General features: G+C 45.1%; 1 protein-coding gene across 4 annotated transcripts in view; it reads left to right on the forward strand.

The window, feature by feature from the left end:
• The window catches only part of mapk8ip3 (mitogen-activated protein kinase 8 interacting protein 3), a 255,509-nt gene that overhangs the window by 203,870 nt on the left and 24,511 nt on the right, over window positions 1-27,128 (forward strand). For 3 of the 4 annotated variants that reach the window (XM_070900984.1, XM_070900987.1, XM_070900986.1), the window contains 5 exons: window positions 2,165-2,287; window positions 6,260-6,340; window positions 7,251-7,318; window positions 14,990-15,138; window positions 24,517-24,688. In XM_070900984.1, coding sequence (XP_070757085.1) covers window positions 2,165-2,287; window positions 6,260-6,340; window positions 7,251-7,318; window positions 14,990-15,138; window positions 24,517-24,688 — 593 coding nt within the window. Of the gene's footprint in view, window positions 1-2,164; window positions 2,288-6,259; window positions 6,341-7,250; window positions 7,319-14,986; window positions 15,139-24,516; window positions 24,689-27,128 lie in introns of all 4 variants that reach the window. The other variant, XM_070900985.1, reaches the window with a different exon arrangement.

The following is a 27,128-nucleotide window of genomic DNA, read 5'->3' on the forward strand; positions in this document are numbered from 1 at the left end:
GGGAAGGGGTGGGTGGTACTGGTTTGCCACACGCTCTTTCTGCCGTCTGCGCTTGATTTCTGCATGCTCTCGGTGTTGAGACTCGAGGTGCTCAGCGCCCTCTCGAATGCACTTCCTCCACTTAGGGCAGTCTTGGGCCAGGGACTCCCAGGTGTCAGTGGGGAATGTCGCACTTTATCAGGGAGGCTTTGAGGCTGTCCTTGTAATGTTTCCGCTGTCCACCTTTGGCTCATTTGTCGTGAAGGAGCTCCAAGTAGAGCGCTTGCTTTGGGAGTCTCGTATCTGGCATGCGAATTGAGTGTGGTCAGTGCTTCAATGCTGGGGATGTTGGCCTGGTCGAGGACGCTAATGTTGGTGAGCCTGTCCTCCCAGGGGATTTGTAGGATCTTGCAGAGATATTGTTGGTGATATTTCTCCAATGACATGAGATGTCTGCTGTACATGGTCCATGTCTCTGAGCTATACAGGAGGGCGGTAGACCATGAGTTTGGTGGCAGTTTTGAGGGCCTGGTCTTCAAATACTCTTTTCCTCAGGCGGCCGAAGGCTGCACTGGAGGCGGTGTTGGATCTCGTCGTCGATGCCTGCTCTTTTTGATAGGAGGCTCCCGAGATATGGGAAGTGGTGCACGGTGTCCAGGGCCGCGACGTGGATCTTGATGACTGGGGAGCAGTGCTGTGTGGTGAGGACAGGCTGGTGGAGGACCTTTGTCTTACGGATGTTTAGCGTAAGGCCCATGCTTTCGTACGCCTCAGTAACTACGTCGACTATGTCCTGGAGTTCAGCCTCTGTACACTCACATTGTCTCACTAACTCTGTTCTGTCTGCGCAATGGTTTCAACACCCTGATAGCATTTTTCCATGGAGCCTTCACTGAATTTTGCACCTCATTTCCCCTTCCTATCCCACACCTGCCCTTCAACGGAGCACTTTTCATTTCCATATGTAAAGTGTCTCTGAGCAGTGTCATTACCATCTGTGAACTCATTCTGAAGGTGTTATACGGGTCCAGTATGTGTATGTGAGCCGGGATGTGCAGCATTGGACCACTCTGCGCGATTGTCCTACCCGCCCGATTTACAGCCAGCTCAGACCATCTTTTTCTCAGCGGTCGTTCTGGCGGGCGAGAGGGGGATCTTAGCAGATTGTAGCCATGAAAATCGCTTTTTTTCAGACTTCGGCATGGGTGGGCAGTAGGAAGTTCCCGTGGGACCTGGGCAGTGCATCGGTGGTACCTGAGGATTTCTTTTTTGGCGGGTACCTCGGCGGCTGTGGGTGATAGTGGGCTGCACCTTGACCAAGTTCGGGGCCAATGATTCCATTGTTTCTGCTTGTGTCACAATTAAAGCCATGAGCTGCACTTGCCTTCTGATATTCCTTATTTATGGGATGTGCACCCATTGGCAGCACAGGTAAGTTCAGGATTATATTCTCTGTACACTCACAAGTATGAACAATAAACATTGGGGTGGATTTTTGTCTTCACCGCCTGAGCAGTAATCTGGAGGGCTGGATGCACCCTTTATAGAACCCGCTTGATTTTAATTTGTCTTGAATTGAATGTTATTAGTCTATGCAATCAGGGTGTACTCATGCACATAATCTAATGCGTGTAATGAATTTAAAGATTGTTGATGCATGGTCTAGCACACCAGCTTCATGTCCTGCCAATCGAGACCTGATGTATAAACCTTATAGCTTTTCATTAATTACTAAAAGTATTGCATCTGCTGAAAGGTTGCCAGGTTAGTAGCTACAATGAGCTGTTAGGAGACAGTCATGTAAGATTGTACAGCGTGTCACTTCAGGATCACTGTGAAATGATGTTTGATATGGAGACATACTTTGCACTAAAAGCACCACTGTCTAATTAGGCTGGGAATGAATGGCAGGAGTGAGATGCTGGTCCCCATTCTCTCAGTACAATTGCTCACTAATTAACCCTTGTCTCCTATTACCTGAGTACATTTCATGTCTAAATCAGGGTTTTGTCCAACAGGTAGATTTTTTTTTATTATGGGAGACCAAAAAACCCAAACACTTTGCATTGCTTGTACTTTTGCACACTGCACCTCTCTCCTTTCACAGTTCTTCTATATTTGTGTCTCCATTGATTTATGTTAAACCTAAATATGTAATGTGAGAGATGCTGCCTTTTCTTTTTAGGGAAAATGGACAAGCCAAGGAGGAACAGAATGCAGGCCAGTCAGAACAAGAAGCAAACATTCGCACCAACGGATCAATCACAAGTGCTGCCCCTACTATGTGGCTCGGGGCACAAAATGGCTGGTAGGTCAGGATTGCGTAGCTATCTCAGACAATGCTCATGCTACCTATCCCATTGAGGATGAACCCAAAGAACTTCAATCAGTTAGGCAATCTCACTCAGGCTCTGAGGATTGGAAATGGAAGTAGTGCAGTAGGGGTTGGTCGAAGCCATATTGACAGAGTTATATTGGGAAGCTAACTTTATCTGGAAGCAGTGTAAAATTTAGTGTAAAATTGTTAATTTTTGGTGGAAGATTTGGCCCTTTCAGTGCATCTATTGCCATTGCATTTAAGGATGATTTATTCGGAGTGGATATTCTACTTCTCTTTCTGTAGAGTGTGATGTTTAAAGATTAAAATTGCAGCGATTTTCGAGATGTTCTGCTAATGGCCCCATGTCCATGGGCTTACAGCAGAGCAGTAATGGCATCTTCGGTCTGATGTCTCAGCTCTGTTGATCATGGAACATGAGTGTGTAACATGCGCTGGTTCACTGGAAGTCTTCTGCAGTGAGTGGGCAATGCATGATGCACTGTGCACGATACACACCACCTTTACACTCAATATTTAATATGTAATTTTTTTTTACAGTTTTAATATTTAGACCCACGCGTTTTGTCTTTCCGGTGTCTCGTAAACAAGAGAGCGCTTGTTTTGAGTTTTTAACAGGATTGGCACTTAGGTTCGAAAAATAATCTTTCCAATCTGCAAGAATGGGGTTCTGTCTTATTTCTGCTCATATTTGAAGGTGTTTCCAAAATGGAGTTCATGTAGTTTCACCATTTTTAAAAGTAGCTCCAACAGGAGACCATTCCAGAAATCAGTTACAAAAAATTAGGATCAACTTGTTTTTTGTTTCTCTCTCCCGTTGATCCTTTGAACCATTTTCTTTGAACTGTGAATTTAGGGGAATAGGTTGACATTAACCATGTGAGAGAACCAAATAAATACGTTTGAAATTATCATGGTGACCTCCCAACCCTGGACTAATTGACTGGAATCTTTCATCTGCCTTTGACGGGGCACACCTCTCCAGGTCAATGATGGGACTTCTGCCCATGGTGGAAATGGGCCCCTGACTCTGACCGACCTTTTGGATTTTGGAGTGGAGCTCTCTGGCCTCTGTCAGGAGATGGGGCCTGTTGTAGAATGGGGATGCAGTCAGCATCCGTACTGCCTGCAGAAACTGAGATTTAAAAAAAAGACACTGGGCTAAAAATTGGAGTACGCTGGAAACCTGCCAGTAACAGCGGCGGCCAAGGATAATGGCCGCCTGCCAAGTGTGCACAGGCAGTTTGGTGTTTTGGTGCCTCTGGCTAATTAACAATCAGCATAGTGTTGATTTTGTGGTGTAACACGCTCTTTCCAGCGCTAAGCTTAGCAGGAGGCCCAAGGTCGCATCTGTCTCCCGCTTGCAGTGAAGGGAATGGGGATGAAAGGAGCGAACCTGTAGGCCATGTGCACAACAGTTGCTATACTTGCTACGAAAATATTACCTACCACCCGATTATTAACGATGTTTGTTGATTTTTTTAAATAGTTCTTGAAATTAATGCTTCTGCGTTCTCTGTAACACTAATCTTTCCCCAATGGTTACTCTTGAAAGTGTTTACATGTGTAGTCACTGTGCCAGTTTTTAGTGGGTCTTGCATTACTCGACTCAAAATAATTATTTGAAAAATATTTAGTTATGGAATTTTGTATAAAGTAATTATAATTCCTTAAAATCTTAAGCAGTTGAATCCAGATTTGCTAGGGGGTGACATTTTGGTGATGCTATCATAAAGATAAAAGCGATCTTAATCGTAGATGATCTTCAAACGTTGCAATGGAGTTCACCTATTGATTTACTGACCCACAGATGCTGTGGGCCTCCCGGAAAATCCCCAGAAAATGCTGCCCCCCCCCCCCACCCCCGCCCGCCCTCCCCACATTGATGGGCAAAAAATGAAAGTATAAGAGAAGAACCTTGGCAAAGAAGGTGTTTGAAGTTCCATCTATGAGGCATCCAAATGAGGTGTTTTCCACTTGTCAGCATCTCCTCTCTTATACAATCTGCCAAGTCCTGCCAGACCCCTCATGACCGATAACGCTGCTGGAACACTTTTAGTGGCTGCACGCACTGAAGTGCTTTAGAGAGGGCGGCATACCGAGTGACATGCTCCAGCTCGTTTCGGTGATCGCAGGCAATGGCAGCGCTGCCGACCTGCCGAAAAAAACGGCTACCGTGGGACACGTCGGCAGTGGGCGACAATACAGCAGCGCCTATTTTTTACCCAAACCTGGCGCTAACCCCCTGAATTTTTAGCTGTCTGTGTCTTCCTTTTTGGCCTGTGCATGGTAAGGCTGTCTGAGGTCCAACACAATCTCTCGCATGCAAAAAAAACTTATGGATCCCACTACCACAAGGAGAATGCTGGATGTCTGGGCTTAACAGGAAATCCTTGCATCCAGTATCCAAACCAGGCAACTCGTAGTAAATATGTTGGAAGATTTGTGTGCATTTTTACTAAGTTTACCCCTAATTGGGCCCTCTGCCACTGGGTCCAGGGAACAGTAAATGGTGGAGGGTGCTGGAGGAGGCAGGGATGTGGTGGAGCACATTTTCAGGACATTTACCAGCCAGCCTACCTATAGGGTGTGGGTGAGAAAAAGAAAGAGAGAATTTGCATTTAGATAGCGCCTTTCACAAGCTCAGGACATCCCAAAGGGCTTTATAGTCAATTAAGTACTTTTGAAATGTAGTCACTATTGTAATGTAGGAAACGCAGCGGTCCATTTACATACTGCAAGGTCCCAGTAACCGCATTGAGATAATGACCAGACAACCTATTTTAGTGATGTTGGTTGAGGGATAAATATTGGCTTAGGGTACCAGGGAAAACTCCCCGCTCTTCTTCGAATAGTGCAATGGGATCTTTTGCATCCATCTGACAGGACCTCATTTTTACATTTCATCTGAAAGATAACACTTCTGACAGTGCAGAACTGCCTCAGTACAGTTGAGCTTCCAAAATCCGGAGTTCTGAAATTTGCAATGTTCCTGAATCGGATATCGGGCCGATCCGTGGCGAGGTCGTCCGGAATCTGGAAAATGTTCCGAAATCCGGACATTTTTAAAAAACTGATTACCGCTGCAAGTTGGGCCCAAAATGCCAAAAAACATAAAATAAAAATTCACAAAATCCTTAGCTATTAAATCGCTGAAAAAGAATTTTTTAAAAAACTTGTAACTTAGCTTTTTTCAGGTCTTCAACGCAGGTTTTTCCCAGCCCCTGACCTCTGACCCGCAGCTGATGCTACCGAACCCGGAACCGTCACCCCACCTCCCGCCGGACCCCCCTCCTTACCTCGGCCCAGGCATTTCCGGATTCGAGACGTTGGAAAGACATTCAGAAATCCGGAGATACCAGAAATCCGGAACGGCCTTGGTCCCGAGGTTTCCAGATTTCGGATGTTCTGCCTGTACTGCACTGATGTGTCAGCCTGGATTATGTGCTTGAGGCCCTGGAGTGGGACTTGAACCCACAACCTTCTGACTCAGAGCCACCTAGCCATTATCTTTGGGATGAATTGGAACACATTCCAGAGGTAAAAGGTCAGTCTTCTAAGTCACTGCACCATCCATTTCTTCATTGTCGAGAAAAGATCATCATCTCTTCTGATCTGAACTAAGCCTGGACCCGAGCCTAGATCCCAGTGGTGCTAAGCTAGTATCCTTACACTTTGACACCCGGTTATAAACCAAGAATTTAAAAATCTACATCATACCCTGGGCAGACTGACCTGTACTTCATCTCTTTTACATTTTCATTTCCAAGTAAAACACAAGACTTGTTTGGTGTGAACTTTTTTTCTATGATTTTTCGCCAGGCTGAGTCCAACCTGTCTTACTGTGTTATCAGTCCTATCTATTGCTCAGTTTTCAGCTCGAATCTTTTGGTGTACATTAGTTTATGAGATCTAATCTGTGTGCATTGCTTCTTTCACTAGCCTTTATGTACACTCTGCGGTATCCAATTGGAAGAAGTGCCTGCACACCATCAAACTGAAGGATGCTGTCCTCAGCATTGTGTAAGTTGTTGCATTGAGCAGGCTGTCTTAGACATGATCTGGATGATTATCCTCTCCTTTCTTCCCCGCTCCCAGGTCTGCCGGTGATAGCCATGCCCAGACAATATATTTTGGGTGGGTAGGAAGATCTGGGGTGATAGAAACTTTTGTTTGGACTTTAGGCCATGAAATTCATGTAAGGGGTAATGGAAGGGAACTAGTTTAATGGGGAGCATACAGACCTGTGAATTGTCTGTCTCTACCAAATGCAGTGCCTCACTAAAGAGTGGGGGTTCATTTAACGGTGTGACCGAGTCTAAGGGTGCTTTTATAATTGAGGGATGCACTGACTGCTGGTGTGTAGTTCTTCCAGTGTTGCCAGTAGAGGATAAACTGACCCCTAATCCCACTAAATTCAACAAAGAATCTGCAGCTTTTTATACTTCACTGCATACCTCAGAGTCTCAAACACTTCAAGAAACAACCCATCACCTTACTAACCTCCCTGTCTCCCTACTCACCCAGGTATGGCTGCAGGATACCAGATTTCCCGATCTCAATCATGAGCATCCAAAATAGCAATAACAAGCTTCTCATTCTAGAACACCCTGGAATCCAATGGTTGCCCAGTGTATTCCAGATCCCAGATCTGGCACCTTTCCACTGAAGATGAATACCCTTCCAGATATTTTTAAGGTGGCATTAAAAAAAAAAGAGTAGTTCTTTAATACATAGAGACAGTGCTACCTGGCCGCTGGCTACACAACACAAACACCAGACCATAACATGAAGCTACTCACGATCCCATCCAGGGACTGGTAATCTGGGGTGACTGTGCTGCAGTGAGGTCCTATAGTCATATGAGTATTGTCATTTTGAGGGTCCCTATAGAGATTGAAAATACTGACCTTTTTCCCATATGTGTTTGCAGACATGTGAAGGGGCGTGTTTTGGTGGCACTAAATGATGGGACGTTGGCTATATTCCACAGAGCTGAAGGTAAGTACATTTAAAAATAACACAAGTGCTGAACATAGAGTTGTAAAATTCCTCATCCTGTCTAATGCTGTACTAGTATTTAGGATATAAGTTATCTGTGGGTTATTTATAAGGAAATGGTTTGTGCATTTGATTAAATTCCTGTACTTGTTATTTGTATAAAGTTATTTATTTTGAACAGATTATTGACTATACAAATAGTGAACACAGGAATGTTATCCAAATGTGCTAACAATTTCTTAACAGTAGTACACAGACAATTTCTACATTGTTAGGGTAAATTTCCATCTTCAGTGCTCATAGAATCATTGAATGGTTACAGCATGGAAGAAGGCCATTTGGCCCGTCGAGCCCATGCCGACTATCAGCTAGTCCCACTCCTCTGCCCTGCAAATTCTTTTAATTCAGATACTTACCCAACTCCCTTTTGAAAGATGAGATTGAGTCTGCCTGCACCACCCTTTCAGACAGTGCATTCCAGAACCCAACCACTCGCTGCATTAAAAAAGTATTTTCTTACATCACCTTTGGTTCTTTTGCCAATCACCTTAAATCTGTGTCCTCTGGTTCTTGACCCTTCTGCCAATGGGAACAGTTTCTCTCTATCTACTCTGTCCAGACCCCTCGTGATTTTGAACACCGCTATCAAATCTCCTCTGCGCCCAGGAGAAAAAACCCCAGCTTCTCCCTTCTATTAACATAACTGAAGTCCCTCATTCCTGGAATAATTCTCGTCAATCTTTTCTGCACCTTTTCTAAGGCCTTCACATCCTTTGTAAAGTGTGGTGCCCAGAATTGGACACAGTACTCCAGTTGGGGCTGAACCAGTGTTTTATACAGATTCATCATAATTTCCACACTTTTGTACTCTATACCTCTATTTATGAAGCCCAGGATCCCATTAGCCTTTTTAACTGCTTTCTCAACCTGCCGTGCCACCTTCAACAATTTGTGCACACATACCTCCAGGTCTCTCTGTTTGTGCACCCACTTTAGGATTGTACCATTTAGTTTATATGTCCTCTCCTCATTCTTTCTATCAAAATGTATCACTTCACACTTTTCTGTGTTAAATTTCATCTGCCATGTTTCCACCTATTTCACCAGCCTGTCTGTGTCTCCCTGTGTGCTCCCGGCAAAAGCTTTATGTGCCAGAAATGCCAAAAACAAAAATGTACCCATTGGAGTTCAGCTACAAAATGTTGAACAAGCATGTGTTCCCTTCAGAGTGAATGAGCTGAAAGTAGTGACTCGGCCTCCTGATTTAGCATGGTATTTGTCTCTAATTCTGTCATGGTAGATAAGGGGTTAGAAACCTGCCTGTTTAATATAAATCGTGCCAGCTTAACTTTTGCAACAATTAGTCGACTTGACCGGATCTGGTGTCCGAGGAAGGGGCCAAGCCATTCAGTTTCTTGGGATGTGTTTAAATATGTGTTTGGAATGTTTAAAAAAAAATAACAATCTTATTTAAATTCACTTGGTTCTGGTCACATTTTTGAAGTTATTTATCAGCCTACCTTTTTCAAATCAAGGCATCTGTAGCCTTTGAGAAGAAATGGTCAGGCGAGATAATTCTGTAAAGAAAAGGAAAAGACCCATGATATAAGAATATTACTTATAATAATGTTATTAATTAACAGTTTTGATAGTATCTTTATGTCAAATGAGGGGACCGAGTGCTGACGATACAAGTTAGATGGGAAAGTAAGCTGTGAAGAGGACGGAAGGAGGCTGCAAAGAGATATAGACAGATTAAGTGATTGGGCCAGGATATGGCAGATGGAATATAATGTGGAGAAGTGTGAAGTTATCCATTTTGATAGGAAAAGTAGAAAAGCAAAATATTTTTGAAATGGTAAGAGACTGGGAAATGTTGTTATTCATAGAAACATAGAAAATAGGTGCAGGAGTAGGCCATTCGGCCCTTCGAGCCAGCACCACCATTCAATAAGATCATGGCTGATCATTCCCTCAGTACCCCGTTCCTGTTTTCTCTCCATACCCCTTGAACGCTTTAGCCGTAAGGGCCATATCCAAATCCCTTTTGAATCTATCCAATGAACTGGCATCAACAACTTTCTGCGGTAGAGAATTCCACAGATTCACAATTCTCTGAGTGAAGAAGTTTCTCTCATCTCGTCATAAATGGCTTACCCCTTATCCTTAGACTATGTCCCCTGGTTCTGGACTTCCCCAACACCGGGAACATTCTTCCTGCATCTAACCTGTCCGGTCCCGTCAGAATTTTATATGTTTCTATGAGATCCCCTCTCATCCTTCTAAACTCCAGTGAATACAGGGCCAGACGATCCAGTCTCTCCTCATATGTCAGTCCTGCTATCCCGTGAACCTTCGCTGCACTTCCTCAACAGCAAGAACGTCCTTCCTCAGATTAGGAGACCAAAACTGAACACAATATTCCAGGTGAGGCCTCACCAAGGCCCTGTACAACTGCACTAAGACCTCCCTGCTCCTATACTCAAATCCCCTAGCTATGAAGGCCAACATGCCATTTGCCGCCTTCACCGCCTGCTGTACCTGCATGCCAACTTTCAATGACTGATGTACCATGACATCCAGGTCTCGTTGCACCTCCCCTTTTCCGAATCTGCCGCCATTCAGATTTTGCCTTCATGTTTTTGCCACTAAAGTGGATCACCTCACATTTATCTACATTATACTGCATCTGCCATGCATTTGCCCACTCACCTAACCTGTCCAAATCACCCTGCAGCCTCTTAGCTTCCTCCTCACAGCTCACACCGCCATCCAGCTTAGTGTCATCTGCAAACTTGGAGATATTACACTCAATTACTTCATCTAAATCATTGATGTATATTGTAATAGCTGGGATCCCAGCACTGAGCCCTGCGGCACTCCACTAATCACTGCCTGCCATTCTGAAAAGGACCCGTTTATCCCGACTCTCTGCTTCCTGTCTGCCAACCAGTTCTCTATCCACGTCAATACATTACCCCCAATACCATGTGCTTTAATTTTGCACACCAATCTCTTGCGGGAGGCCTTGTCAAAAAGCCTTTTGAAAGTCCAAGTACACCACATCCACTGGTTCTCCCTTGTCCACTCTACTAGTTACATCCTCAAAAAATTCTAGAAGATTTGTCAAGCATGATTTCCCTTTCATAAATCCATGCTGACTTGGACCGATCTTGTCACTGCTTTCCAAATGCGCTGCTATTTCATCTTTAATAATTGATTCCAACATTTTCCCCACTACCGATGTCAGGCTAACCGGTCTATAATTCTCTGTTTTCCCTCTCCCTCCTTTTTTAAAAAGTGGTGTTACATTAGCTACCCTCCAGTCCATAGGAACTGATCCAGAGTCAATAGACTGTTGGAAAATGATCACCAATGTATCCACTATTTCTAGGGCCACTTCCTTAAGTACTCTGGGATGCAGACTATCAGGCCCTGAGGATTTATTGGCCTTCAATCCCATCAATTTCCCTAACACAATTTCCTGACTAATAAGGATTTTCTTCAGTTCCTCCTTCTCGCTAGATCCTCGGTCTCATAGTTTTTCCGGAAGGTTTTTTGTGTCTTCCTTCGTGAAGGAAGTAGGACCTCAAAGGTAGTAATCTCAGGATTGCTACCAGTGCCACCTGCTAGTCAGAGTAGGAATAGCAGGATAGCTCAGATGAATATGTGGCTTGAGGAGTGGTGCAGAAGGGAGGGATTCAAATTCCTGGGACATTGGAACCGGTTCTGGGGGAGGTGGGACCAGTACAAACCGGAAGGTCTGCACCTGGGCAGGACCAGAACCAATGTCCTAGGAGGAGTGTTTAGTAGGAGGGGTTAAACTAATATGGCAGGGGATGGGAACCTTTGCAGGGAAATAGAGGGAAGTAGAATGGGGGCAGAAGCAAAAGATACAAAGAGAAAAATTAAAAGTGGCGGGTAGAGAAACCCAAGGCAAAAAGCAAAAAGAGCCATATTACAGCAAAATTCTAAAGGGGCAAAGTGTGTTAAAAAGACAAGCCTGAAGGCTCTGTGCCTCAATGCGAGGAGTATTCGTAACAAGGTAGACAAATTAACTGCGCAGCAATTAACGAATATGATATAATTGGCATCATGAAGACATAGCTCCAGGGTGACCAAGGCTGTGAACTCAACATCTAGGTTTATTCAACATTCAGGAAGGATAGACAGAAAGGAATAGGAGGTGGGGTAGCATTGCTGGTTAAAGAGGAAATTAACGCAATAGTAAGGAAGGACATTAGCTTGGATGATGTGGAATCTGTATGGGTGGAGCTGCGGAATATCAAAGGGCAGAAAACGCTAGTGGGAGTTGTGTACTGACCACCAAACAGTAGTAGTGAGGTTGGGGACAGCATCAAACAAGAAATTAGGGATGCGTGCAATAAAGGAAGGTATAGCAGTTATCATGGGCGACTTTAATCTACATATAGATGGGCTAACCAAACTGGTAGCAATATAGAAGGTTTTGCAGTCAGTTTTTATGTTCCCAGCAAGCTTCCTCTCATACTCTATTTTCCCTCTCCTTATTAGAGACTTTGTCCTCCTCTGCTGAATTCTAAATTTCTCCCAGTCCTCAGGTTTGCAGCTTTTTCTGGCCAATTTATATGCCTCTTCCTTGGATTTAACACTATCCCTACTTTCCCTTGTTAGCCACGGTTGAGCCACCTTCCCCGTTTTGTTTTTACTCCAGACAGTGATGTACAATTGTTGAAGTTCATCCATGTGATCTTTAAATGTCTGCCATTGCCTATCCACTGTCAACCCTTTAAGTATCATTCGCCAGTCTATTCTAGCCAATTCATGTCTCATACCATCGAAGTTACCTTTCCTTAAGTTCAGGACCCTAGTCTCTGAATTAACTGTATCACTCTCCATCTTAATAAAGAATTCTACCATATTATGGTCACTCTTCCCCAAGGGGCCTCATGCAACAAGATTGTTAATTAGTCCTTTCTCATTACACATCACCCAGTCTAGGATGGCCAGCTCTCTAGTTGGTTCCTCGACATATTGGTCTAGAAAACCATCCCTAATACACTACAGGAAATCCTCCTCCACCATATTGCTACCAGTTTGGTTAGCCCATCTATATGTAGATTAAAGTCGCCCGTGATAACTGCTGTACCTTTATTGCACGCATCTCTAATTTCTTGTTTGATGCTGTCCTTAACCTCACTACTGCTGTTTGGTGGTCTGTACACAACTCCCACTCGTGTTTTCTGCCCTTTGGTATTCCGCAGCTCTACCCATACAGATTCCACATTATCCAAGCTAATGTCCTTCCTTACTATTGCGTTAATTTCCTCTTTAACCAGCAACGCTACCCCACCTTCTTTTCCTTTCTGCCTATCCTTCCTGAATGTTGAATACCCCTGGATGTTGAGTTCCCAGCCTTGGTCACCCTGGAGCCATGTCTCCGTAATCCCAATTATATCATATTCGTTAATAGCTGCCTGCGCAGTTAATTTGTCTACCTTATTACGAATACTCCTCGCATTGAGGCACAGAGTCTTCAGGCTTGTCTTTTTAACACACTTTGTCCCTTTAGAATTTTGCTGTAATGTGGCCCTTTTTGATTTTTGCCTTGGGTTTCTCTGCCCTCCACTTTTACTTTTACTTCTTTCTATCTTTTGCTTCTGTCCCCATTTTACTTCCCTCTGTCTCCCTGCATAGGTTCCCATCCCCCTGCCATATTAGTTTAACCCCTCCCCAAGAGCACGAGCAAACATTCCCGCTAAGACATTGGTTCCGGTCCTGCCCAGATGCTGACTGTCCAGTTTGTACTGGTCCCACCTCCCCCAGAACCAGTTCCAATGTCCCAGGAATTTGAATCCCTCCCTCCTGCACCACTCCTCAAGCCACATATTCATCTAAGCTATTCTGCTATTTCTACTCTGACTAGCACGTGGCACTGATAGCAATCCTGAGATTACTACCTTTGAGGTCCCGCTTTTTAATTTAGCTCCTAGCTCCCTAAATTCAGTATGTAGGACCTCATCCCATTTTTTACCTATATCGTTGGTACCTATATGCATCACAAAACTGGCTGTTCACCCTCCCCCTCCAAAATGTCCTGCAGCTGCTCCGAGACATCCTTACCCTTGCACCAGGGAGGCAACATACCATCCTGGAGTCTTGATTGCAGCCGCAGAAATGTCTATCTATTCCCCTTACAATAGAATCCCCTACCACTATAGCTCTCCTACTCTTTTTCCTGCCCTTCTGTGAAGCAGAACCACCCATGGTGCCATGAACGTGGCTGCTGCTGCCCTCCCCTGATGAGACATCCCCCACCCAAGGTGGTGTATCTGTTTTGGAGGGGGATGACCGCAGGGGACCCCTGCACTACCTTCCTTCCACTGCTCTGCCTGGTGGTCACCCATTCCCTATCTGCCTGAGTAACCTTTACCTGCGGTGTGACCAACTCACTAAATTTGCTATTCACGACATCCTCAGCATCGCGATGCTCCAGAGTGAATCGATGCTCAGCTCCAGTGTCGCAATGCGGTCTATCAGGAGCTGCAGCTGGACACACTTCCTGCACATAGCACAGGAGGAGCATGGCACAGCGCTGTGCTCAACTGGCATGATTTAACCCTTAAATTACTTAATTTACTTAATTTGGCAACAATGACACAGGTTTCCTTCTGATAAGAAAAAGATAAAGAAAAAAGAAAAACTACTCACCAGTCAGCCAGCCAATCACTTACCCTCTTGGCTGTGATGTCGTACCTCGATTACTTTTTACTTCTTTGTTTACTTCCCACCTCAGTGATACCTAGGTGCCCTTGTACACAAATCACAGAGAGTTAACATGCAGGTGCAGCAAGCAAATAGTATCTTGGCCTTTATTACAAAGGGATTATAGAGTATAGGAGTAAAGACGTCTTACTACAATTATATAAGGCCTTAGTGTGACCATACCTCGAGCACTGTGTACAGTTTTGGTCTCCTTACCTAAGGAAGGATATACTTGCCTTAGAGGGAGTGCAATGTAGGTTTACTAAACTGATTTCTGGGATGAGGGGATTGTCCTGCGAGGAAAGACTAAGCCTATATTCCCTAGAATTTAGAAGAATGAGAGGTGCTTTCATTGAAACATAAAATTCTTAAGGGGCTTGACGGGATAGATGCTGGGAGGGTGTTTTTCTCAGCTAGGGAGTGTAGAACCAGGGGTCACAGTCTCAGAATAAGTGATTGGCCATTTAGGAATACTGAGATGAGGAGAAATTTCTTCACTCAAACAGTTGGGAATCTTTGGAATTCTCTACCCCAGAAAGCTGTGGATGCTCAGTCGTTGAGTGCAGAGATTGATAGATTTTTGGATACGAAGGGAATCAAGCGATATGGGGAATAGTGGAGAAGAAGGAGCTGAGGTAGATGATCAGCCATGATCTTATTGAATGGCGGAGCAGGCTCAAGGGGCCAAATGGCCTACTCCTGCTCCTATTTCTTATGTTCTTAAAAGCAAAATGTTTTGCTGAATTTATAATTTTTTTCATTGAGGAAACGTAACAAGTTACAATGTGTTTATTGCATCCATCATTGTGTGTAACAAAAATGGTCGGGAGTAACATCGAGATAGTTGCTCCAGAAGGGAAGTGGGGGCAGACGCTTGGGACGCTTGTCACCAACAGTAATAGTACCAATATATTTTTATCCAAGCAGATGGTCAATGGGACCTGAGTAATTACCACCTCATGGACTTGCGGCACCCAAACCACTCCATCCGATGCATGGCTGTTGTACACGACAAGGTCTGGTGCGGCTACAAGAACAAGATCCACGTCATTCAGCCTAAAACAATGCAGATTGAGGTATGCGTTGGGTAGACCTGGGACAGATAATATTATTGTGTCATACACAGCTACTAAAGATCTGCAGTTATTTATCCAGTGGTAATAACGACTCAGCCAGTATTTACTTATTTATTTTGACAGTGAGCAAACAGGCAGCATGAGGAAAGGAACCAATTATTACTTATTTAATTAACCTCAGGACGATTTATTAATTGGGCAGTGGCTGGCTATCTGGTGGTGGGGAAAAGAATTGGCAAAGTAACCAATTGTTATTTATTTAACATTGGGACAAAATGCTCCATTTTGCCAATCCAATGTCCTATAAAGTCCGAACCATGAGTACTCAATGAATTGATGGATGGATTGACAGGGGTGGGGGGTAGGGGGGTGAACACACAGTAGCCCAAAAAGACTAGCAGCACAGAAAGCATTAAACTTCAAGATACTGGTAGAGCACAGGGACAAATAAAGCTGGGCCAATATATTAATTCAAAGGTGGGCAGTCGGGCAGCTTAAACAATACCAGTAATGGGGAAAGCAAAGGAATTGCCGTTAATGGGAGTGATTATTTATTTATTTTCTGGCTTTGTCTTTATTTTAGGATCAGAGGGTCAAGGGAAAGGATCGGGCAGGGCCACCAGAAGGCCAGCACTGACTTTTTTTACATTTATTTTGACATCGGAGGGCTGAAGTAAAGTACTAGGAATGGACAACAGGAAATGCACGTAGCCATACAAATTTTAATAGTGTAGATGTGTAATATAGAGGGTTTTGTGTTTTTTAGGCTGACTCCATGCAGTGCCAAGTATGTGCTGGTGGAACCTGACCCATAACGAAGAAGCACAGGAAACATTTTGCTATGAATTTAAAGTGGTACCTTCAGGTTTTTAGATGGAGAAGAATTCCTGTTGTGAACAGGATAGCTTCAATGATATATCATATAAAAACAGAAACTGCTGGAAACACTCAGCGGGTCAGGCAGCATCTATAGGGAGAGAAACAGAGTTAACGTTTCAGGTCCATGACCTTTCATCAATGTCAGAAATCCTTGGACGCCATCAAAGGTGTCAGCTTCAGTAATATGTTGCAGCAACGATTGAAATAAGCATGAAATAAAGTAATTGAGTCCATTTTTATATCACACTGATTTTGATTTTTCTTCCTCTGCTTGCTGAGTAGTTATTGCAATTTGTTCTAATCCCTCTATGCTTTGATTTCTCCCTCCTGCCGGGACCTAGGCAAAACCAATTATCCTGTGTCAATTAGGGAACATTTCTATATTTAGTTTTGAATAACTAGAGTTAAAATGGTATCTGTCTTTTACTGCAAAACTTCAAAATGGAGACAGAAGCACACTTGACTGCAATACACAGGCCAGATTGTTTGTTTTATAAATTAGTCCAGAAGCTTTTTCCTAGAGGCTAATCAAATTATACGTTATTGAAACATTAAAAGCTGTTACGAATTCAGGTCAGCTTTAGATACCTTCCATGGTTCAGTGGTGTCAGCTTCTCCCTTAAGCGGGCTGAGTGTTTTACTTTTATGGGAGTTGATTCACATGGTCCTGTATCTACTTACATAATCCTGATCTGTAACAATGGAAATCCTTGGGGCTGAAATTGCCCCTTTCTATAAGACCCGTGGCCACGGGTCGGAGCGGACTGGCCGCCGAGTCTCCGCGGAGGGGCCGCCATTTTATAAATTGCCCTTCTCACTTTTGGAGCGGTGTAAAAAAGACTTGGATTTCCAGAGCGCCATTCACGACAACCAGACATCTCAAAGCGTTTTACAGCCAATTAAGTACTTTTTGAGTGTAGTCACTGTTGTAATGTAGGAAAGGCGGCAGCCAGTTTGCGCACACCAACTCCCACAAACAACAATGTGATAATGACAAGATAATCTGTATTTTTTGTTATGTTGATTGAGGGATAAATATTGGCCAGGACACCAGGGATAACTCGCCTGCTGCTCTTTGAAGTAGTGCCCCGGGATCTTTTACATCTACCTGAAAGGGCAGACGGGAACAGCTCCGCCCGCTTTCCTGCCGCGGCATGCATGTGCCAACCAATTACCGACCGGCGACAACCCCTTCCCGAAATTGCCCCTCTTGAAAATTGTCCCGCTGGAGTGGTGTCGCCGCCGGTCAGTGCCCAAAGCTGTCAGTACCCTTTCTGGTGCAGCTGCCCTTAAAGGGAGATGGCGCTGCCGGTGACTCCATGCATTGTTTTGTCGGCCGACTTCCAGGTCGGTTCGACAATTATGGCCGCGGGTTCGGCCGGGCCGCCAACAGGTAGCCTGGCACCCCCTCTTGGGTGCCAGGCCACTGGCCCGGCCAAAACCCTCCCGGGTAGCCCAGTATTTGTCACTAAAGTGGCTGCAGAGTTCGCAGCGGTCCTCCCCTTTAACTGAAGGGGAGGGACATTGTGGCATCGTCAGCGTGATGACATCGTCAGCATGGCACTGATGACTTATAACATCGGCCACTCCCACCCGCCCCCACTTTCGCCCTGATGATGAGGCCACTCTGCCCTGCCCCCACTTCCGATCCGACCTCGCGTCCGCCTCGATGATGAGACCATTTCCACCCGTTCCAACAAGAAAAGCAGAAAGTGCTGAATTTCTCCGGTTTGGCTACCCCATGCATTGGGGCAGCCGGAATACTTCAAGAGCGGTAGGTGTGACTCGTTTCGGGCGGTGGGCAATTTCAGCCCCATAGTGTCCTGAACCAGTTATCCATGTCTTTTTCAAGTATATTTCTTTAATCTCACCAGATGAGGTGAGGTTTCAATTGTAAAACTGCTTTATTCCACAGCAAGGTGAGTGTACAGAGCAATTGTTATGATAGGATTTACTTTACTCAATGGATACAAATAATCTTTGTGTAATAACATAAAAATAATGAACATGCTACTCTACTCTACTTCAGCGGATCGTCTTGCTAGACTTTACACAATAACGCCTCTGCATTCTGGCCCATAGCCCAAGGATGAACCTCCTCCCCCTGCAATCTCCGATCTTTCCAACCTTCTTGCAGCACTTTGTTGCCTGACTGCCTCCTGCTTTTATAGCTCTTTCTGTTTCTTTTTAAAAGTCTGGCTTCAGAATCAGCTTTTAGTCATAGAAACATAGAAAATAGGTGCCGGAGTAGGCCATTCGGCCCTTCGAGCCTGCACCGCCATTCAATGAATTCATGGCTGAACATGCAACTTCAGTACCCGATTCCTGCTTTCTCACCATACTCCTTGATTCCCCCTAGTAGTAAGGACTACATCTACATCCTTTTTGAATATATTTAGTGAATTGGCCTCAACAACTTTCTGTGGTAGAGAATTCCACAGGTTCACCACTCTCTGGGTGAAGAAGTTTCTCCTCATCTCGGTCCTAAATGGCTTACCCCTTATCCTTAGACTGTGACCCCTGGTTCTGGACTTCCCCAACATTGGGAACATTCTTCCTGCATCTAACCTGTCTAAACCCGTCAGAATTTTAAATGTTTCTATGAGATCCCCTCTCATTCTTCTGAACTCCAGTGAATACAAGCCCAGTTGATCCAGTCTTTCTTGATAGGTCAGTCCCGCCATCCCGAGAATCAGTCTGGTGAACCTTCGCTGCACTCCCTCAATAGCAAGAATGTCCTTCCTCAAGTTAGGAGACCAAAACTGCACACAATACTCCAGGTGTGGCCTCACCAAGGCCCTGTACAACTGTAGTAACACCTCCCTGCCCCTGTACTCAAATTCCCTCGCTATGAAGGCCAACATGCCATTTGCTTTCTTAACCGCCTGCTGTCCTTGCATGCCAACCTTCAATGACTGATGTACCATGACACCCACGTCTCGTTGCACCTCTCCTTTTCCTAATCTGTCACCATTCAGATAATAGTCTGTCTCTCTGTTTTTACCACCAAAGTGGATAGCCTCACATTTATCCACATTATACTTCATCTGCCATGCATTTGCCCACTCACCTAACCTATCCAAGTCACTCTGCAGCCTCATAGCATCCTCCTCGCAGCTCACACTGCCACCCAACTTAGTGTCATCCGCAAATTTGGATATACTACATTTAATCCCCTCGTCTAAATCATTAATGTACAATGTAAACAGCTGGGGCTCCAGCACAGAACCTTGCGGTACCCCACTAGTTACTGCCTGCCATTCTGAAAAGTACCCATTTACTCCTACTCTTTGCTTCCTGTCTGCCAACCAGTTCTCAATCCACGTCAGCACACTACCCCCAATCCAATGTGCTTTAACTTTGCGCATTAATCTCTTGTGTGGGACCTTGTCGAAAGCCTTCTGAAAGTCCAAATACACCACATCAACTGGTTCTTCCAGTCCACTCTACTGGAAACATCCTCAAAAAATTCCAGAAGATTTGTCAAGCATGATTTCCCTTTCACAAATCCATGCTGACTTGGACCTATCATCTCACCTCTTTCCAAATGCGCTGCTATGACATCCTTAATAATTGGTTCCATCATTTTACCCACTACCGATGTCAAGCTGACCAGTCTTTTATTCCCTGTTTTCTCTCTCCCACCTTTTTTTAAAAAGTGGGGTTACATTGGCTACCCTCCACTCCATAGGAACTGATCTAGAGTCCATGAAATGTTGGAAAATGACTCTCAATGCATCCGCTATTTCCAAGGCCACCTCCTTAAGTACTCTGGGATGCAGTCCATTAGACCCTGGGGATTTATCGGCCTTCAATCCCATCAATTTCCCCAACACAATTTCCCGACTAATAAGGATTTCCCTCAGTTCCTCCTTCTTACTAGACCCTCTGACCCCTTTTATGTCTGGAAGGTTGTTTGTGTCCTCCTCAGTGAATACCGAACCAAAGTACTTGTTCAATTGGTCTGCCATTTCTTTGTTCCCCGTTATGACTTCCCCTGATTCTGACTGCAGGGGACATACGTTTGTCTTTACTAACCTTTTTTTCTTTACATATCTATAGAAGCTTTTGCAGTCCGTCTTAATGTTCCCTGCAAACTTCCTCTCTTACTCTATTTTCCCTGCCCTAATCAAACCCTTTGTCCTCCTCTGCTGAGTTCTAAATTTCTCCCAGTCCCTGAATTCGCTGCTATTTCTGGCCAATTTGTATGCCACTTATTTGGCTTTAATACTATCCCTGATTTCCCTTGATAGCCACGGTTGAGCCACCTTCCCTTTTTTATTTTTACGCGAGACAGGGATGTACAATTGTTGTAGTTCATCCATGTGGTCTCTAAATATCTGCCATTGCCCATCCACTGTCAACCCATTAAGTATCATTCGCCAATCTATCCTAGCCAATTCACGCCTCATACCTTCAAAGTTACCCTTCTTTAAGTTCTGGACCATGGTCTCTGAATTAACTGTTTCATTCTCCATCCTAATGTAGAATTCCACCTTTATTATGGTCACTCTTCCCCAAGGGGCCTCGCACAACGAGATTGCTAATTAATCCTCTCTCATTACACAACAGCCAGTCTAGGATGGCCTCCCCCCTAGTTGGTTCCTCGACATATTGGTCTAGAAAACCATCCCTTATGCACTCCAGGAAATCCTCCTCCACCGTATTGCTTCCAATTTGGTTAGCCCAATCTATATACATATTAAAGTCACCCATGATAACTGCTGCACCTTTATTGCATGCATTCCTAATTTCCTGTTTGATGTCCTCCCCAACATCACTACTACTGTTTGGTGGTCTGTACACAACTCCCACTAATGGTTTTTGCCCTTTGGTGTTCTGCAGCTCTACCCATATAGATTCCACATCATCCAAGTCAAAACTGACTACGCTCCAGTCCCATCCACCAGCATAATCTGGCAGGAACCCCTGCTGAGATCAAAGGAAGAAGATTATTGCAGCAGCAAAAAATATGCACGGTGGCTAGAATGTTAAATTTTCTTTCTATGTCTGTAGATTGCTGGTTCCGACACCCCATTGGGAACCAAAAGTATATCTGTAAATTATGCTGTTCTGTGAATTTAAGCCTTAAGAGCTAAGTTTAGTTCAATAGTAGCATTTTTTTAAACTAAAATGACATAGCCTGAAATCCATCTGGTGCTGGAGGCTTAAGGGAACAAGAAAAGAAACAATAGAATTTCTCTCAAAACAAACAGCACCGATGTAGTGTCATGTTTATACTGTATTTTACATGTTGAATACCCGATAATGGAAAGTGTGGTTCAAACAATCAAGAAGCTGTGATTAAGTTGACAGTAATCCAAATATCTAACATTAAAATACACCTGTTTCAGCCATAGTGATAATTCTGCCGACTCCTTTGATATTCAGATTTCATTTTCTAATCCAGCTACTGGGAATCACACACTAAGGACTAGAATTTACGAATCTCAGCAGGTCTGTGGCGGGCGACGTTGGTGACGGGTCCTAACCCCGCTGCTAGCTCCATCCCAGCCTCTGAAATGAATCTACCATGATTGGGCTTGTTAAGCCCACCCAGCGCGTTTCCCGGCCGATTAGAGGAAGCAGGTCTGATGACATCATTTGATGAAGCATCATCAGTCGGTTTCCTTAAAGGGACCATGGCCAACTTTCTTTTCACATTTGTGCTGTCAGTGTTCTAAAGCATTGAGGTGCTGCAAACACTAACAATCACTGAACAGAGGTGCAGGGCTGCCGCAGGCTCTCCCAGGGCTTATGGAGAGAGTCACAGCACACAGGAATGTCCTCTTCCCTTCCCATGAGCGGAAGAGACTTCCGCAGGAGATCAAGACAGCCTGGTTGCACATTGCAGAGGAGGGCACAAGCAGGGATGTGGTCAGGAGGACCTGGGTGCAGTGCCGCAAATGTTTCAGTTATCCCAGTGGAACACGAAACGTTAGTACAAAGTCACACTCAACCTCATCCTGCTGTGCCTCTCATCACGTCCCCATCAATCTGCCTTCCCTACTCCAGCACATCTTTACTCACACCAGCTTACCTTGCACCTCCAACCATCCCCATCTCATTAGCCAGCCGTCACAGTCGCCCTCATCCTAATGCATTCACACCAACTAATAACACACAAGGGTTGACTCGTGGGTGTTTTATGCAATGTTCATGTAAAGTTTCTGTTACTGTGGCGTCAAAAATTGAAACCTTTATTTTCAACACTTTGCATTCTTGGATAGATTTGTGAACACCTTTGGAAGTGGCTTAGTAAGATGCAGTGAATGGTGAGACATAACGGTACCCCCGCAATGGTGATGAGTATGAAAGGAATGGTTTGGTCATTGTAGCGATGCTTTATGGTGTTGGTGTAGGGTGGTGCCAACCTGGCACATCATCTGGCAGCCAGGTTGTACAGCATCAAGTGAAGTAAATCTGGCCATGGTGAAGCCATCCCTGCATCCTGAGCAGCAATGTGGTCAGGTGCTGATGCCCTATGTCCTGTGCAGCATCAATTGATTGCGCAGAAGGTTGGTGTTGTTGGTGTGCCTGGTGCTGCTGGTGTTGGGGCTGATTGTGGTGGGATTCTGAGGACCAAGATGAGAGTGTTTCAAGGGCACCAATGCTGATGGAATAGATGGCATATGATGTAGAGATGACAGAAGTGATCTGTCAATGGTGGGAGAGATATTGAGGTCAGACTGGATGGAGACTTGTGTAAAGACTTGCAGCATCCTGAATCTGGATGTGGAAATAAAGTTTAGAGAAACTAGTGGTTATGGGAACATTTCTCAGTCAGCCGGGCGCTTTGACTTGACATTTGAAGCTATCAACTCATCCGCTAATTCAATGGCCACTGACCCCCCACCTCAGCTTCACAGACGAGGTCTCAGCACAGTGGGCGACCTGTCAATCTAAAAAGCAGGGGGAAAAAAAACATTCATAAGTGACTGTAAACAAGACACTAAGGGGCCGAAATTACCCTCTGCCCGAAATGGGGTGCACCTACTGTTTTTTAAGTGTTATGTCCGCCCCATGTCCGGAGATATTCAGCTCTTTGAATTTTTTTTGTAGCACGGCAGAACTGGTGTCAACATTGGGGCGGAAGTGGCCACGGGTCGGTTAAGGTGATTCCTTACCAACCCGTGGCCACCTCTTCACGGCTCTTATAAAAAGAAGCAATTTCGGCCCCTAATATTTTTAATTGCCTCCCCCGCCGCTGCATGTCAGGGCTGCTCAGCGCTGACAGACCCGATATTTGGTAAAGGTGCGTGACGGCGAGTTCACAGCAGGGTCCAGACCCACTGGGGGGGAAAACCACTGATCGCGCCCACTGTTCCCCTGCAAAATTAAGCCCTAAATGACAGTATGTCTTGACCATATTTCATAGCACAAAGGAAACCATTCAAATACCTTATTTATTCTGAATTACACAGAAATTACAGTGGGCCGTTCGGTCCAACTAGTCCATATTGTTGTTTATCCTCCACACGGCCAGTAGTCCCAAACCCATGTGTGCATCCTGTCCCCATATCCCTCTATTCCTCTTTCAGCCCATTCCTAAGTGTTGATGTGGGTTGGAACTTTCAACTGTGGTGGGGGAGTAAAACAGGCAACAGCGAATCAGCTACCTGTTATATGCCCCACCCGACTTTCCATTCCAGTGATGGGCAGACGATCCAATATTGCTCGATTTACATTCCTGCAGAAGTTTAAAGTTCCTGCCATGGACTCTGCTTCAGTCACTAAGTCCAGCATGATGGAATGAGAGCTAAATGGAAACACAAATGTTGGATCAATGTTATTTTTGCTCATCAGTTTCCAGCTGTTGATGGTATTTCAGTGATTTCCACATATTAACTAGAATATCAAAGCTCAGGCAGCTTATTAACAATAGCAGAACTCTGAGATGGTGTTATAAACTTCTAAAAGGGTTCTAAGTACCTTCAATTTTTATGAAATATATACACCAGTATATATTTTTTTTCCACAGTTTTTTTTATGTCACAGTGAATGGTTCCAGTGCTGGGCAATGGAACAATTTCCCACTTGGCACCCACTGTTTACATCAAGTTGTTTTATATCGCATGAGTAAAAGCAGAGTAAATCTCTCTCTATTCTTCCCTCATACTGTACCTTAGCCACAACTGCAGATAATCACCAATAACAGTAACATTTTCCGCAATGGGAACTGGATTGGTGCTGGCAAAACTCGTTTCACATAAAGTTCCTGACAGCTGGCAGAGAGGGAAAATTTTCATGCTGTAATTTGGATTCTGACTCGGGTCCCAGAGGTGAAAGTACAATGTGACAGTCCACTGTATCACCCAGTCCCATGGTTTATTTTACTCCCACGGCTTTGGAATTCTCCATTTTGATGCTTACACCATATAAAGAGAAAGAGGAGGTTATCAGGGTTTTTGTCACAATATTCTTATAGGTGTTGTATCTGTGGACCCATCGCCCGATGTCAAACTCTTGTTATTTTCCCATTTGTTATTTCTACAACAGAAGTCTTTTGATGCTCACCCAAGAAGGGAAAGCCAAGTACGCCAGTTGGCATGGATCGGAGATGGGGTCTGGATATCAATTCGCCTGGATTCCACGTTGCGCCTATATCATGCCCACACGCATCAGCATTTACAGGATGTAGACATTGAGCCTTATGTCAGTAAGATGTTAGGTATGGTTCTGCACTCTCCTTGTTACAATGATTATCTTACTGTCTTAGACATTAAATTGATTTTTGTACCATAAGCTATAATAATATTGTCAACTTAACAGTTTGAATATAGTTCCTTTTAACACTTTAGATTACTCCTTCCCATGTTTTATCATCTTTCTCAGTCCCCACCTTTTCCATTAGCTGAGAGGGTATAATGTTGTGCCTCACTGACATCTTTGGCCATTGTTAATGCACTAGTTGGAAGCAAACACAATCTGCGGAGTCAGGATATGTTTTCCTTCTATATTTGAAGTGAAGTGTTCATTTCCATGAGGTATTCTGTCAAGTAATTCTGACCAAGAGCTGCTGAACCTTTCCACAGACGGGAATCAGAGTTCAACTGATGGTTGATGTTAGGATTGACATTCAGTCCCTTTAAATCATAGATTCATAGGGCCCAAGCCCCGACCTGGATGCCCGTTTTTCGCGCCAGAAAGTGCGCCTAAAAAAATACTTACCGATTCTCCGGCTCCCTGCAGGTCCTCTGGAGCTGGGCGCGGCGCAGCACAAGCTGTGGGGGGTGGAGCCAGGTCCCTGCGCTGAAAACTGTGCCGGGGCCTCTGCACAGGCGCGCAACAGTGGGCGCGCATGTGCAGTAGCTCCAGGCGCCCAAAACTGTGTGGGAGGGGCCCGAAGCACGCAGCCCCTAGCCCTGGCCGAATGGCCTCACTGGGGCTGCGTGGATCAGGCTGCACCTCCCGTGGCCAAGCTCCTGCTTCGTCCCAACCCGACTCTCCCGCCACCTCCCCCCCCCCCCGGACCCGATTCGACTCCCGCTCCCCGCCCCCTGAACCGGACCCAACCCGCCGCGCCGACCCGACTTGACTCACCCCCGGACCGGACCCGACCTGACCCAGCTCGACTCCCGCTTCCCCCACTCCCCCCGGCCACCTACCTTTAAATCCGGTGCTGGGGACAGGCCCTGCCCAGTCTTGGGCTCGGCCTGTTCAGCCTCCCTCTGCTCTCTCCCCCTCCCTCCATCCCTTCCTTCCTCCCTTCTACCCCTCCCTTCTCCCTTTCCCTTCCTCCCTTCTCCCTTTCCCCCTCCCTCCCTTTCTCCCTCCCTCCCTCTTACCCTCCCTCCCTCTCACGCACCCTCCCTCTCACGCACCCTCCCTCCCTCTCTCCCTCTCCCCCCCTCCTCCCCCCCTCTCCCCCCCCCTCTCCCCCCCTCCTCCCCCTCCCTCCCTTCTCCCCCTCCCTCCCTTCTCCCCCTCCCTCCCTTCTCCCCCTCCCTCCCTTCTCCCCCTCCCCTCCCTCTCTTACCCCTCCCTCCCTTCCTCCCTTCCCTCCCTCTCCCTCTCCCCCTCCCTCCCTCCCCCCCCCACCTCCCCCTCCCCTCGCTGTCAGAAACACAGACACTGACAGACAGAGAGTGAGAGACACACACAGACAGACAGAGAGATAGAGACACTGACAGAGACACATTGGGGGGGGTGGGGGGTCGGGGCCGTCCCAGCACGCCGTTGGAGGGCTCCCGGTGCTGCAGTCGGTGAGTAGAAAATGTTTTATTTGTTGATTTTAAAATTTTTAAAAATTTTTTATTCATTTTTTTTGATTGATTTATTGGTTGATTTATTGTTGTATTTATCATTTATTATTGATGATGGCTCTTTATTTGTAAAACTGAAGTATTTAATGTTTGTAAACTTCCCTTTAAACACCCCCCCCCCTTCCCTACGCCTGATTTGTAACCTACGCCTGATTTTCTAAGTGTAGGCAAGGTTTTTCTGAGTGTACAAAAATCTACATTTACTCCATTCTAAGTTAGTTTGGAGTAAGTTTTCACTGCCTAAACTTTCAAAACAGGCGTAAGTGGCTGGACACGCCCCCTTTTGTTCCAAACTGAAACTGTTTTAACTGACTAGAACTGGAGCAAACTAAATGCCGAGAATTGCAATTTCTAAGATACTCCATTTTAAACTAGTTGCTCCAAAAAAACAGGAGCAACTCGGGCCGAAACTTGGCCCCATAGAATCATAGAAATTTATGGCACAGAAGGAGGCCATTTGGTCCATTGTGTCTGTGCCGGCCGAAAAAGAGCTATTCACCCTAATTCCACTTTCCAGCTCTTTGTCCATAGCCTTATAAGTTATGGCACTTCAAGTGCATATCCAGGTACTTTTTAAATGCAATGAGGTTTTGCCTCTACCACCCTTTGAGTCAATAAGTTCCAGACCCCCACCACCCTCTAGGTGAAAATAATTCTCCTCACTCCCCTCTAATTCTTCTACCAATTACTTTAAATCTATGCCCCCCCTGGTATTGACCTCTCTGCTAAGGGAAATAGATCCTTCCTAGTCACTCTATCTAGGCCCCTCATAATTTTATACACCTCAATCAAGTCTGTTCCAAAGACATCAACCCCAGCCTATCCAATCTTTCCTCATAGCTAAAA

Source organism: Pristiophorus japonicus, chromosome 15 (assembly GCF_044704955.1).
Source record: "Pristiophorus japonicus isolate sPriJap1 chromosome 15, sPriJap1.hap1, whole genome shotgun sequence".
Classification (NCBI taxonomy): Eukaryota; Metazoa; Chordata; class Chondrichthyes; family Pristiophoridae; genus Pristiophorus; species Pristiophorus japonicus.